Raw genomic sequence first — 14,444 nt, 5'->3', positions numbered from 1 at the left:
GTATACAGACATATTGGCTATTGTAAAATTGGGAGAAAAGTAGAGCTAAACTTTACAATTTGGGTAATATCCTTTTTTTTTCTTGTTGGTGGAAACACATGAAAATCCTAGTAATTGCATTGTTCATGGCAACCAATAAACTTCTATCTTTCAAAGCCTAACTAAAAGCCTAAGCTGAAATTAGAAGCTAATTGGTTGCCATGCACAGCTTCACCAGATCCTGTCTGCTCCAGTTTTTATAAATTTCCCTCAGTATTTGTTTCCATACTACTTAAAACAGATAAAAAAATGTTTCTCCCATTCAGTGGGGCTGTGCCTGCATTACACCAGTAAATTGTTTTGTCAAGGGGTGCACCGAAAAGGTTATACTTACCTGATCCTTCGATCCTCCGAAAACTGCACTCCCCCACATCAATTGGTGGACTGATCCTGCCATCCTCATATCCAGAGCCGGTCTATGGACATAATGACATCAGCAGCAGTCCATTCAAAAGACCGGTGGCAGGAACGGCAGAGGACTGTTCTTGCTCTCAAGACCGACCGATTAGATAAGTATATCTGCACTCCGATATCCCCTAGACAAAACCAAGCATTTACCCCATGTAGTGCAGGCACAGCCCCACTACACAGCAGAAAAAATTATAGAGATAGCAATAAGAGATGGAATCTTCCCTCTTGGGCAACCACCTTTGGAGGTAGTACCATGTCAGATGTGAGTAAAGGTCTCGCATCTTAGCTGGCCATAGGTTATTTGGATCAGTTGGTTCTGATGGCTGGGTCAGAAATATGAATTCTGACACTAGTGCACCATCCAAATGGGAGTCCAATCACAACATGTCTGCCATGAGCAGGTTTCACACAAAACTTTAGTCGTTCTATATGATCAGGACATGCCATTATCTGCATATAGCTCAAAATCCATACTATCAAAAAAAAGAATTGTTCATCTCCCCACAACGAAGTTTTGATCTTGTGAAAGATGAAACTTATTCCCACTGATTCCTCCAGAAAATGAGTAATGATCACAGACCGCCGGGTGGTGTCTCAATGTGGAATGATTTCTCCCTCCCTATTGATTTGAAATCACCAAGTTTGGAGGATTCTTTTGATGGAATATGAGGTGATGGAATATTCCGTAGACACACAAGTTTTCAGGAACCTGTCAGAGATTCATTAACAGTATTAAGCTTGTGACACACAGTTTGATTTTTGTTCGAACCTTCATAAAAAAATAGTTTATCAAGACATTCTTTCTTACCATCATTGAGTTAACTAATTTTATTCTAAAGCCCATAACATTTCATCCAGACCTGCTATTTGAATGGATTCCCAGACGTATTTAACAGATTTCATCCTAATATGTACACTTTTTTCCCCAAAATACATTTTTCCCACAAGAGAAAGACATTTTTCCCATATTCACAGAAATTTCATCCCAGTCCTTCAAACCTTCTCAACACTAGGGTCGAAAATGAACGTTGCCCACTAACCATTACAAAATTAAGCAAACATCCAAAAACTAACATTTTCAAACAAAATTCTACGGGTGTATGGCCAACTTTATTTTCTCAGACCAGGGTGCCTATATAGACCAGGGGTCTCCAAACTACAGCCTGGGATCCAGATGTGGCCCTTTGCCTGCCTTTATCTGGCCCCTGGGGAACTAAAGACAGGGCACTATTCCTCCCACTGACACCAACAACGGGGCACTATTCTCCCCACTGACAACAATGATGGGGTACTATTCCTCCCAACTGATACCGATGATGGGCATTATTCCTCCCACTGACACCAACATTGAGACACTATTCCATAGCTCCCAACTGTCTCTGATTTGGAACAAAGTCCCTCATGTCCCTCTTTCCTCCTCATGTGTCCCTCATTTTGGTCTGCACTACAAAGTTGTATACAAAATGCACTTTTTATTTTTCAAAAGGTGTTTCTCAGTGCTAAATCTTTCATCCAATTTCTAAATTGCTGCATTTGTAAATTTCTAAAGCCAGTATAAAGGAATGGTATTGGTAAAAAAAAAACACTTGTGGGTTTACCTAAAGATTTTTTTTTCTATAATTCTCCCTTAGGAGGTGTGGAAGGAGATAGGTCCTATGCATACATACTTTCGCTAATAGGCGTCCCTCATTCCCATCTCAAAACGTTGGGAGGTATGCTATTTCTCCCACCAACACCAATGATGGGGCACTATTCCTCCCATTGACACCAACAATTAGGTATTATTCCTCCCACTGACACCAACAATGAGGTTTTATTCCTCCCACTGACTCCAGTAATGGGGAACAAATTCTCCCACTCACAACAATTATGGGGCACCATTCCTCCCACTGATACCAATAATGAATTTTTTTTTTTACTTCCACTGACCACAAAGCCTATGGCATTATTTACTCCCACCAGTGCCAGGGTATTTTCTGCCCCACTGGCTACAGTCTGGCCCTAATAATATTTAACCCCTTCTGGAACGCCCCACACAGCGGGAGCCAATCATTGGATCCACCGGACCCAATTTTCGCCGAGACTCCGCAATCGTTCTCAGGAGAGGTATATAATATCAAATACCACCAAAAGAAAGCTCTATTTGTAGGGGAAAAAGGAAATTCATTTTATTTGAGTAAAGCTTTGCATAACCGCGCAATTGTCAGTTAAAATAACGCAGTGCCATATTGCAAAAAATATGGTCTTGTCATAAGGGGTGGGGGTAAACCTTCCGGGGCTGAAGAGGTTAAAGGGCAGTAAACTGGCGCTGTGTTTTAAACGTTTGGCGAGCCCTGATTTTGACTATACTACTCCTATTTGTTCCTACCTTCATTCCGTAGATGAATTACTAGGTATATCTGTAATATCATCCTACTTTTTATATCTAGTATTACACCTTTACAAGTTAATTGGGCACCAGGGATGTAATGTCTTTATCCAGCCTAAAATTACTAAAAAAAAAAGAAATAAAAAATAGATGCCAGCAGCAGAATTTACGAACCACCTCTGCGTATGTCAAGTCTGTGATACACTCATGCGGCCATTATACAACGAACGCTTTAGAAGTGTGAAGATTGTGCCGTCTGAGCTACAAAACGTATCTGTCAGATATTTAACTGACAGGCTCCCTGAGATTACAAGGAACTCTGTGCATTCAATTTAGATTGGAGGTTATTGTGTAAGGCATTGGAAATATTTAATTGTTCCCGTTGGCATTGTGATAACCCCATGTCCTTTTTTTGCTTTTCATTCAAAGAGCTAGCATTGCAGAACCCTCTTAGCTCTATATCAAGGAGACGAGAATCAAAAAATCTAATAGCCATTGTGAGTGTCCTTTATATTTTGACAGCGTGATTGCTAAATGTTTAGCACAGTACCTTTTAGAACTGGGGTACTGATTTTAATGCACCCCATTAAGCATATTTTCTGCATTGAGCTTGTATGTTCTTCTTGCAGTGGCGAACATTATTCCACCCAGGCCAAAGAACCCCTCCTCCCCAAAGAGGATGGTGCCAATAGGGCAGTGGATGGTGTCAGTAATTTTTTGTTTTAATTATTTTTTTTTATGATTTTTTTATACTTCACTATTTTTTACAATATTATTTTTTATTATTCTTTGCAATTTTTTAGGAGCCCGTTGGAGGGTTTTGGTGAAATTTCAGGGATCTAAACATACCCCTGACGTCTCACTTTTGAGACAGAGAACAGGATTGAGGACAGATTCCCCAGTCCCGTTCTCTGCAGCCTCAGGGGCATCAGTAAGTAATAGCATATACCAGTGGTCTTTAAACTGGGGCCAGATGTGGTCCTTTTGCTTACTTTTATCTGGCCCTTGAGGTACTATTTTTTTTTTCTCACCTTATAGAACTGGGGTACTGATTTCAATGCACCCCATTAAGCATATTTTCTGCATTGAGCTTGTATGTTCGTCTTGCAGTGGCGAAGCTAGACATTATTCCACCCAGGCCAAATAACCGCGCCCAAAGAGGATTGTGTCAGTAGGGCAGTGGATGGCGTCAGTGATTTTTTATTTTAATTATTGTTTTTTTAATTTTTTTTATGCTTCACTATTGTTTACAATATTATTTTTATTATTTTTTGCAATTTTTTAGGAGCCGTTGCAGGGTTTTGGTGAAATATCACTGATCTAAACAGACCTCTGATGTCTCACTTTTGAGACAGAGAACAGGATTGAGGACAGATTCCCCAGTCCCGTTCTCTGCAGCCGCAGGGGCATCAGTAAGTAATAGCATATACCAGTGGTCTTTAAACTGGGGCCAGATGTGGTCCTTTTGCTTACTTTTATCTGGCCCTTGAGGTACTATTTCATCCACTGATACAAATAATGGGCTATAATTCCCCCCACTGACAACAATGAACGGGCACAAATACCTCCACTGACACCAATGAAGGAGCACAATTTTTCCCAATGACACAAATGATGGGGCAACATTTCTCCCAATGATGAAGCACAATTTCTCCCAATGACATCAACAATGGGACGCAATTTCTCCCAATGACACCAGTGATGGGGCATAATTTCTCTCAATGATGTGACACAATTTCTCTCAACTACACCACCAATTGGACCCAATGACACCATTGATGGGACGCAATTTCTCCCAATGACACCAGTGATGGGGCATAATTTCTCCCAACTACACCACCAATTGGACTCAATGACACCATTGTTGGGACACAATTTCTTCCAATGACACCAATGATGGGATGCAATTCTTCCAATGGTGTTTAGGAAGGGGTGCAATTCCTTGCACTAACACTAATGATGGGGCACAACTCCTCCACTGTACGTTGTTGGAACTCTCACAATACACTATTTTCATCCTCCTCGGCCTTTGAGTGTATTCTTGCTGCCAGTGCACCACGCTGCACCCCTACCCACAGGGGTAAGGGTTGATGGTAGATTGGGAAACAAAAGCTGTTTTTGGAAAAATAGAAACTGATGGTAAGGGGTGTGGGGACACAAGCTAATGGTAAACAATAGTGTGATTAAATGGTGTGCAAGGGTATGTGTGTGGCAGTGTGGGAGCTGGTCAACAAGAACTAATGAGGTAATGAAAGCAGAAAGTGGGCAAATGACAGAGGCTCAGTGAGACTGGATTAATGTTTCTAAACCTTTTTCAATCAAGGCACCCTTTAAAATAATGCACAATCTCAAAGTATCCCATTCAATCCCATTCATCCCAGGACAATGACCCAAAACATACAGCCAGAGCTACAATAATGGTTTCGATCAAAGCATATTCATGTGTTAGAATGGCCCAGTCAAAGTCTAGACCTAAATCCACTTGAGAATCTGTGGCAAGACTTGAAAATTGCTCTCCACAGATGCACTCCATCCAATCTGACAGAGCTTGAGCTATTTTGCAAAGAAGAATGGGCAAAAATGTCACTCTCCAGATGTGCAAAGCTGGTAGAGACATACCCAAAAAGTCTTGCAGCTGTAATTGCAGCGAAAGGCGGTTCTACAAAGTATTGACTCAGGGGGGCTGAATACAAATGCACGCCACACTTTCCAAATATTTATTTGTAAAAAAATGTAAAAAACATTTATCATTTTCCTTACACTTCACAATTATGTGCCACTTTGTGTTGGTCTATGACATAAAATCCCAATAAAATACATTTACGTTTTTGGTTGTAACATGACAAAATGTGGAAAACCTCAAGGGGTATGAATACTTTTTCAAGGCACTGTATATACAATAGATCAGACCAAAATGAGGATAAAGGAGGGACTTTATTCCAAATCAGGGACAGTCCCTAGAAATTAGGGACAGTTGGTAGCTATAACTGTAAATGTGTTTTTTGTTTAGGAGTTTTGTACATATTGTAATGAAACCTGTTTAATACATTTGGGATTCTATTCAAATAGCAAGTCTAGACAAAATGTTAAGTGCTTTCAAATAGAACTAGTTGACTCAATGATAGCCAGAAAGAATGTTCTGTCGTTTTTTCTACAAAAGTTCAACTGGGTGTGGCCAACTTACAGTCCCCATAATCATTTTTTTTAAATGTTACCAATGTGTTCCTTCTTCTTTCTTTAAAATCAATCAAATCTAACCAGACCTCGGAAGCAGAAAGGCCCATCGAGCTTATGGGAAAGGGAGCTTATGGGAATCTAAAGCCCGCTTGTCTTTATTTCTGGGATTTGGTGCAGCTGGCTACCCAGCATGCACCTCCTGATCTTGCGCCTGCGCAGTAATGTCGGTGCAAGTTTCCGCCCCATTGTTATGGCAACCTGTCAATCAGATGAGATTTCTGGTCTTCAAATAATGCGAGACTTCAGTATGGACTCCTGAGATAGATGGCTCCCCGGAGTCCAAGAGAATCGCCTTATGATGACATCGCCTAGGCGACCTGACCAGAAGTGCTGCTTAAAGACATCAAAATAAGGTAAAGCATCCTCCTAGGTAGGTGCTAGTGAGAAAGTATAGTTTGTGCTCTGTCTGCTTACCAGAAGAACTGCAGGTAAATCTATATTGTTCTCTGCCTATCAGAGAGCAGGATTGGTTAGTAAGGTCTGCTCATTGTGCTCAGAGTGCAACTCATTCTGTCTAGAGAGTGTTTCACACTGGTCCAATAGGGAGGCATGTTGGACAGTGGGAGGAAACCTGACGAATGGGTGCATGGGCTTTTAATAAAGTCCTGATGATTGGCAGAGGGAAATTCACCTCGGTGCATGTAGGGATACTGTATAAAAGCCAGGAGCACATGCGCTCGAGGTCTTTCGTTGGGGATCGGAGTCCCGGAGGGAGGGGGTGGCTGCCACCTCCTCTGAAGAGGTGCCATGCGGCCTCAGGGGGTCATCCTGCGGGCCTGAAGAGTAGCAGTGAGGAGCTGAACCCAGAGGTCCAGGGAAGCTGACTGAGAGGGAAGAAACTGGAGGATCTGTCTCTGCAGTACAGGGAGTACAGAAACTTGTGTCAAGGGGCCTGACCTGAGGGGGGCCACCCCTGCTCCTAGGATAGTCAGTGGACAGGTGTCAGCGGGAAGAGAATGCTAGAGAGAGTATCCTGAAGATAGATTATTATCCATCAAGTCATCTTGTTAGAGAGCAAGGAGAGCAAGAGACTTATCCCCATCCACACTAGTGGCAGGGTGGATTAACAGCCTGGCTGTTCCATATTTCCAAGAAGAGTTCTAAAGATAGCAGTCTTCAAACAATGTGAATAGTTCAATTGGAGTATCCAACTATTCCCTTCTCCTATCCCAAATTACTGATAAACAACAAAACAAACAACACCACTAGACTGTGATGAGCCGGAGGGAACAAGGAGGGATTCAGGGACTTGTTCAAGTAAATGTATGCTGGTAACCAGGGGAGCCCGTCAAGACAATACTCAGCAGTTCCTGCGGGGGGCAGTGCTACAAAGGTATTTAGAGATAAAAAAATAATAATCTAGCCATTTAAAAATGCACTTTTGCAGATGGGCATGTGGATGCAAGCATAATGGTAAAATGGGTGAAGCTCCGCTTTAGGGAGATCCCGGGCCATATTCAAGTGTCCCCTTGGGTCCCTGTTAGGATAGGGGAAGGGTGATAAATAGCGCTAGTCGTTCACACAAATGTATCACATAACTTTCAACTTGTTGAAATATCTATGTTTATCAGGGCATATTCTTCCCTGTTCTTACTTCAGTATCTAGCTGCTGTTGGTCAAGTCTCAAGGTGGAGTTTAGTCGGTCCCTGAGCTTTCTGGGACTGGCAGATGTCTTCCGCCTGTATTGTCTGGGCAGACATCTGCATATCTATGGCCAGCCTAACTTTTACATCTACGGCACAGCTTCCTATGATCAGAATCTGCAACTGGGAAACACATTTTATGTCTGGAGATTTTATTCTGCCCCTTTATACATACGCCTTTTCCCCTTTGAGGAGGATGTGCCTGCAATTATTTTTCTTGTAAAGCAATTTATTTCCATTTTATAAGCCCATTTGGACATTACAAGCCACAGATAAAACAAATCCTTACACTTGTAATTTTTTGCTAGCTGCTAAGTACTGCAATTAATTAATTCTATTATAAAATTACCCTACTAATTACATGAAAAAATAGCTTTTCTTGCTAGGAATACTCGGAGGGATCAGCTGGCATCTGCTGGTTTTTTGCTGTCTTCTTCTCCCTGTGAAATATCACATTAGGCTCTAAAAAGAAGTTTTAGCAAAAAATGATGCTGAGAGAAGGAAAGGGATGGCTGATATGCAATGTCTGATATTAAACAGAATGTATTAGGTTTTTGTGCACGCCTTGTGTCATGAAACATGTCATTATTGTTAACTCCTTTAATGAATGGGGGCCTTTAGTGACTATATGACCTCAGTAACGCCAGTATAATGGCCTTAAAGCGATCCTGTAGTCAGGCTATTCAGGTATGTACATATTCATAACAATTAGTAAATCGGCTGTAAAACAAGCCCTAACTGACCAATGTAGCTGCAGGCACTGTGGAGCAATTCATCCTCAAAGTTCACAGAAGTTCTAAAGTAATTATGTCAACAGCTCAGCTGTTCCTGCTCCCTCCTCCCAGCAGGGACTCAGCAGCCTAGCTCAGCCTTCTGCCCCCTCCTTGCAATGACCCATCAGCTCAGCTCACCCTGTACCCCCTACCAGGCAGTGATGAGTAAGCTCAGCTTCCCACTCTCAGCAGTGACTCATTATCTCCCCATACTTCACAATCCAAAGCAGTTAATTAAGCTCTCTGCGCTCCCCCTCCCAGAAGTGACTCAGCAGCTCAGCTCTACCTACCCCCTCCTACCAGCAGTGAGTCAGCACACTCCGCTCCACACTCCCAGCAGTCACGCAGACTCAGACCACCATTTTCAGAGAATCAGACTTACTTGTGCATGTGACTTTGATGGACATGTAATCTGTCCAGAAGACCCGAGAGCAAGAAGTCATTCAACGCCTGAGACCGGGCTATACACGTCACTTCCTTTCTGAAGAGTTGGCTTTCTCTGCTCCAGAGATGAGCTAAAAAACAGAAAACTGACAGCACGTGATAAATAAGAAGACAGTTGTATTGTTGTATTTACTTGGGGGGCTCAAGGCAAAAATAACATCTAGTGGGCAGCAGCAGAATGGGGGTAAATCAGTAAAGCAAAAAAAAAAAAAAGTGTGGTGGGGGGACAAAAGTACAGTTGCTCTTTAATTCCTTTAACACAGCTGCAGTGTTTGCTGGATGCTATTATTTGATTATTTGTTGCCTGGAACTGCTCTTTCAAGGAGTGGTCTGAGCAAAGGGGCTGGCTGGTCATGCCTGCTATGCAGGATCCTTCATAGAGCCAAATAAAGGATCACACCGCTCAGTCACATGCTGAGAGAGGCATATTGCATATGCAGAAAGAAGCCAGAAACCCAGAGTTTTTTGGAAATCTGCAGGCCGCTCATTGAGACTTTAAGGAAGCCCATGGGTGGGGATATTTGCTGGACTCTATCTAAAACTGACCATTTACGTTTGAGTGGATTTCTTCTTGGTACAGGCCACCAAACTGAAAATTGATTTTTTAATTATTTACAAGTAGCACATCATACCTGTACAAGAATTCTGTTTGTAACAAGAAATAGCTGTAGCTCCCTTGACCACATCACAATGTATCTTGTTGCATGCAGTCTGGAGTTCTGAGAACTTTGTGTAGGGATCTTCTGCCCTCTAGTGTCTGAATTTGTAAATGCCTGTAAATATTTTTTGTATACACTTCTTTGCCCTGGGTTGTTGGCTTTGAAATCCTGGAAGGAGGAAGTAGGGAGGGAGTGAATGTCTCAGCTACATGTCCTTTTCATGCTGCTAAATCCAAACCTGAAGGAACTATTATCCAAGTATTTCTATGATCTAATACAGGCATGTCCAACCTGCGGCCCGGAACCGCAGGCAATGCGGCCCACTGCCCCCTGACAATTTTTTATTTTTTTTGCTGGGGAGGAAGGAAGTCGAGTCGGGGGCACGGCCACAGCGGCTTCCAACTAACTGTAGGCAGAGGCTGCCTCGGAGGGGATCATCCACTAGTTGTGTTAAATTAGTGCTGGTGGGGGGGCGCAGCAGCGCGGGAAGGACGCGGCGGCGTTTTATTACTTATATACCTTAACTATAGTATATATTTTATATGCGGCCCGAGAAAATTTCTCTACACTCAATGTGGCCCAAAGAAGCCAAAAGGTTGGACACCCATGATCTAATAGATTAACTGACGCTGCTGAGTGTATATTTACATTTTTTTTTGTGATAGAGTATTTCTTCCTTGTCTTTGTTAGGCTTCATGTACGCTTGGCGGTCATTTGCCGTGGCTGTGATAAAATGCAAAACATTGCAGCAAACATTATTTTCTATCCTGATTCTTCTGCATTCAGGAGAGGGAGGTTGAACCTCACCTAACCGCAGCAGCTCCTAAACTTTGCTAAAAGCCTATGTGTATATTGGCTTTTATGAAGTTGAGTTTAAGAGCTTTGGCAAAAAAAAAAACAAAAGCTCCTAAACTCAAGTTTAGGTGCTGCTAGTGTACATGAAGCCTTTAAGGCTCCATGTACACGGGACGTTGTTAAAAGTCCCTTTGAATGCTGGAATTTTTAGGACGTTTGAAACGTCCGTTCAGTCGCGTTTGTACCCGCGTTTAGCGGGCGTTTAGTGGCATGTGGGGCGTTTGCGTTTAGAAGCGTTCCTAGAGGTCAAAAAAATGATTCCCCTTTAAAATGGAAAAACGCGAAAGCTAAACGCGGGTCATCGCGTTCAGACGCGTTCAGACGCGTTTGTGCGTTTTAAACGCCGGGAAACACGCGTTCGAACGCAAATAATTGCGTTCTAAAAACAGTCCCTGAATGCAACTGCCTGCAAATGACTGTAAACGACCTGGTGTACATGGACAGATAAGATAAAATGTAGATGGGTTCAGGGGCTTCTGAAAAAAACGCCCAACTGCTCCTAAACGGCCGTTTCCAGCGTCCCGTGTACATGGAGCCTAAAAGAAGAAAAACGACCACAAGAGGACACAGTTTTAAATTAGAGGGGCAAAGGTTTAAAAGTAATATGAGGAAGTATTACTTTACTGAGAGAGTAGTGGATGCATGGAATAACCTTCCTGCAGAAGTGGTAGCTGCAAATACAGTGAAGGAGTTTAAGCATGCATGGGATAGGCATAAGGCTATCCTTCATATAAGATAGGGCCAGGGACTATTCATAGGATTCAGATATATTGGGCAGACTAGATGGGCCAAATGGTTCTTATCTGCCGACACATTCTATGTTTCTATGTTTCTTATTATTTCACATCCACAGGGCCAGGTATCTAGGTCTGTGCTTCTGTATGTATGTGGTGGTCACCTTTCTGTATATTAGTAAATAAGCCTGTTTATTGTGTAGCACAATTCCCAGCATAGGTGCTGTCTGTGGGCCCCCCTGGGTCACCGGGTGCAACAAAAGTACCTTGAACATGTTTCTCCAAGTGTGAGCACTGAGACAAGGACCAGTCCAGTATCTTTGGGTTTTTAGGTTTATTTAGGAACTTGGATGGGAGAAGGAATGAGTGGGATACTCCAACAACTGAGCTATGCACAATTAGGCATGGACTCTAGGAAATGCTGCTTGACGCTGGTTAATGCTGGTCGGATGCCTGTTAACGCTGACTTGACACTGTAACTTTGCCTTGGACTATCAAAGTCCTTTTTAGCTCCCTGAGGTACTCCTTCCTGAGGTAGCTGACTGTACACTTTGACTGTACTGCTGAACGCTTCAGGGCCAACACTGGCGCCCCCTTTCACTTCCCTATCTTCAGGGCTTTGAACACTTGGCACCCCTTTCACTGCCACAACTACTGGTTAGCTGGCTCCTGGATCCCCTTGATCTTCTGGAGTGGTCCCCTTTCCTAGGCAGACCCCTGGGAAGATCTTAAGTACTCACGATACTGTTTTTCCTAAAGACTTCTGCCCAGCAGCTCCACTCGGTCAGCAACACTCTGGATCCCTCTCTGCAGCACAGCTCAACCTCTGGTCCCCTTAGGCCGACTGCCTGGACCACCTTCACTCTCTGACAGGAGGAGAGACAGCCGTCACCTAGTCCTGGGAATGATGCTCCCGCCAAAAGATGCTCTGTCACATGCTCCACAGATTTATATCCAATCCCAGGGTGCATTGCGGTAAACCCCGCCCACTGAGACCCTGGTGTGCTATTGGCTAGGTTTCCTCCATTGACCAACAAGATCCTTCATTGGACACAGTAGGAAGACTCCCCAGACTCAACAGACACACCTGGAAACATGTGACAGCTAGCTAACAATTCAGGCCCCCTGATAAGCAGACAGGGCCACATATGCATTTTCCTAGCACCTACCTAGGAGGGTGCTACAATTGCAATAGATATTATATACCACTCTTGTTTTTCTAGACACTACTAGACAGGGACTAAAATGCAGTGTACAGTAGATGGCTGACTCTTAGTTCCGTGCCACACCAGAGTTGCTGTTGGTGAGAAGTTCTATTCCAGGCTAGTTGGACAACAGTTGAAACATACCCCAGTGACTGCTGATCTCGCCTTCAGGTCTCCGACACAAAGACAGACACCACATCATCCTCAGGGGCCCCTGCAACTGGACTTTGCTGCAACATTCCTCTTGAGGTAACTTAAAAACTATATATACCAGAGTATATGTGCACAATTCCACCAGGACCCCTATTGGACTTTCTCTCCACTTCTTTCTTCCAGGATTTCAAAGCCCACAACCCGGGGCAGGAAGTACATACATAATATGTTTATGGATATTTAAAAATTGAGACAGTAGAGGGCAGTGGATCCCTACATTTGATTCTGATTACTGTGAAAACTAAGGCCAGGTATTCCAAACCTGGAAGATTCAATTTGTCTATAGCCAGCTTTACCTTGAAAATGCATCAATCCAAACTGAGTAGTCATATAATTTGTGCAGACTGTGCAGCTTCACAGGGGCCCTCTATGCAGGCCTGGCCTCACCATGGGTCCCACTGGGTCCATTGGACCCAGGCAGCACTTGGAGAGGGGCAGCAAATTGACTCCCAAGATTTTTTTTACAGCAGTTTTGTGTGTCATCAGTTTGCAGCGTGTTTCATTCTTGGTCCCAGGCAGCACAATGTCTTGGGCTAGCCCTGCCTCTTTGATTTAGAGGCCAAATTATACCAGGAGTGGGTCAGATGGGGTCCCCTCTCTTACTGTCATGCAGCCCTCTGTTTTAAGTCTATCTAGCTGTCAATCCTTACACAGTGAACAAGTGATTTTACTTGGCTAACAGTTCAATGGGGAAGAGGATTTGGCCCAAAAGCGCAGCTTTTTCTTTTTCTTGGCCGAAAATCATGTCTGCCATGTTGGCTAAAGCTGGTCTTACACCTGTAGAATTTCATTAGAAAAATTTAGTTTTCAGAATGTTTGTTTGATTAAAGGGTAAGATTCGACAATTGGTTTAGACCAAAACGAGCAAAAAAAATTGAAGGACGAAGATGAAAATTTTTTGCTTCATTTAATGGGAATGAGCAAATTTTCAATAGTTGAATTTGCCACGAAATATTGTAACTAGACTTAGGCGCATGCACTTGGTAAACTAATTCTGGAAGTAGAACGTTCATTCTACAAAAATCAAGACATTGACTTGGTAAATATACATATAGAGGAAGGCCGCCTACATTCAAACTAGTGATCGACCGTCATCGTTTTTTTAGTGCCGATACCGATACCGATATTTTGTTCATCGTATATCTTGGGACATTTAAAAAATGTTTTTTTTTTATTTTCAGAGGTACTGTGGTGGAGGGATCTGGGGGTCTAAAAGACCCCAAACCCCTCCTCTGCACTTAAAAGCATTCAAAACGCCAAGTTTGGCTGTTTTGAATGCTCGCAAATTTTTGAATTTGCCGCCGAGTCACTTCCGGGTTTTTTACATGGAGACCCGATCAGAGCCAAATTTGGTATTGATCGGGTCTTCTCTTCCGCGGCCTTGCAGGTAGGATGCCCTGTCCCACCGGGAGACCCGGGTGAGCCGCGCAAGGTGGCGGGAGGGGGGAAGACGTCCCCTCCCGCTCCTTGTAATGACAGCCAATCGGCTTCTCACCCGCATCGGTTGTCATTACAAGACAGCCGACTGTCGGCTATGTACGCCGGTACAGGGGTGATGCCTCTAGCTGCAAGCATCACTCCGGTACAAGCACTTTTCTGAACTATCGGCAAAATCGGTAACCTCGGGGGCCGATTCCGATATATTGGGGAAAGTGCATTTTGGCCCCCGATATATCGGCATTGCCAATAATCGGCATTGCCAATAATCGGACAATCCCTAATTCAAACCCTAGCAACACTCAGTCCCCATTATAATCAAAGACGTTGACTCGGTACTGGAATGGAAAACCGTTCAAAATTAGTAGAGTCCATCGCATGGTCGGACTAACGTTTCTTAAATGTTCTCTTCTCAATGGTCAAACA

At 43.3% G+C, this 14,444-nt stretch overlaps 1 protein-coding gene across 3 annotated transcripts in view; it reads right to left on the bottom strand.

Moving 5' to 3' along the window:
* Positions 1–14,444, bottom strand: part of BEAN1 (brain expressed associated with NEDD4 1) — a 46,129-nt gene that overhangs the window by 20,252 nt on the left and 11,433 nt on the right. For 2 of the 3 annotated variants that reach the window (XM_082269715.1, XM_082269714.1), the window contains one exon: positions 8,854–9,001. In XM_082269715.1, coding sequence (XP_082125841.1) covers positions 8,854–8,914 — 61 coding nt within the window. In that variant the 5' untranslated portion in view covers positions 8,915–9,001. The remainder of the gene's footprint in view (positions 1–8,853; positions 9,002–14,444) is intronic. The other variant, XM_082269716.1, reaches the window with a different exon arrangement.

The sequence above is a fragment of the Pelophylax lessonae genome (assembly GCF_965119305.1).
Source record: "Pelophylax lessonae genome assembly, chromosome: 10".
In the NCBI taxonomy this organism is placed as follows: domain Eukaryota; kingdom Metazoa; phylum Chordata; class Amphibia; order Anura; family Ranidae; genus Pelophylax; species Pelophylax lessonae.
The sequence above is the reverse complement of the archived record's forward strand: the minus strand, read 5'-3'. Positions and strand labels throughout refer to the sequence as shown.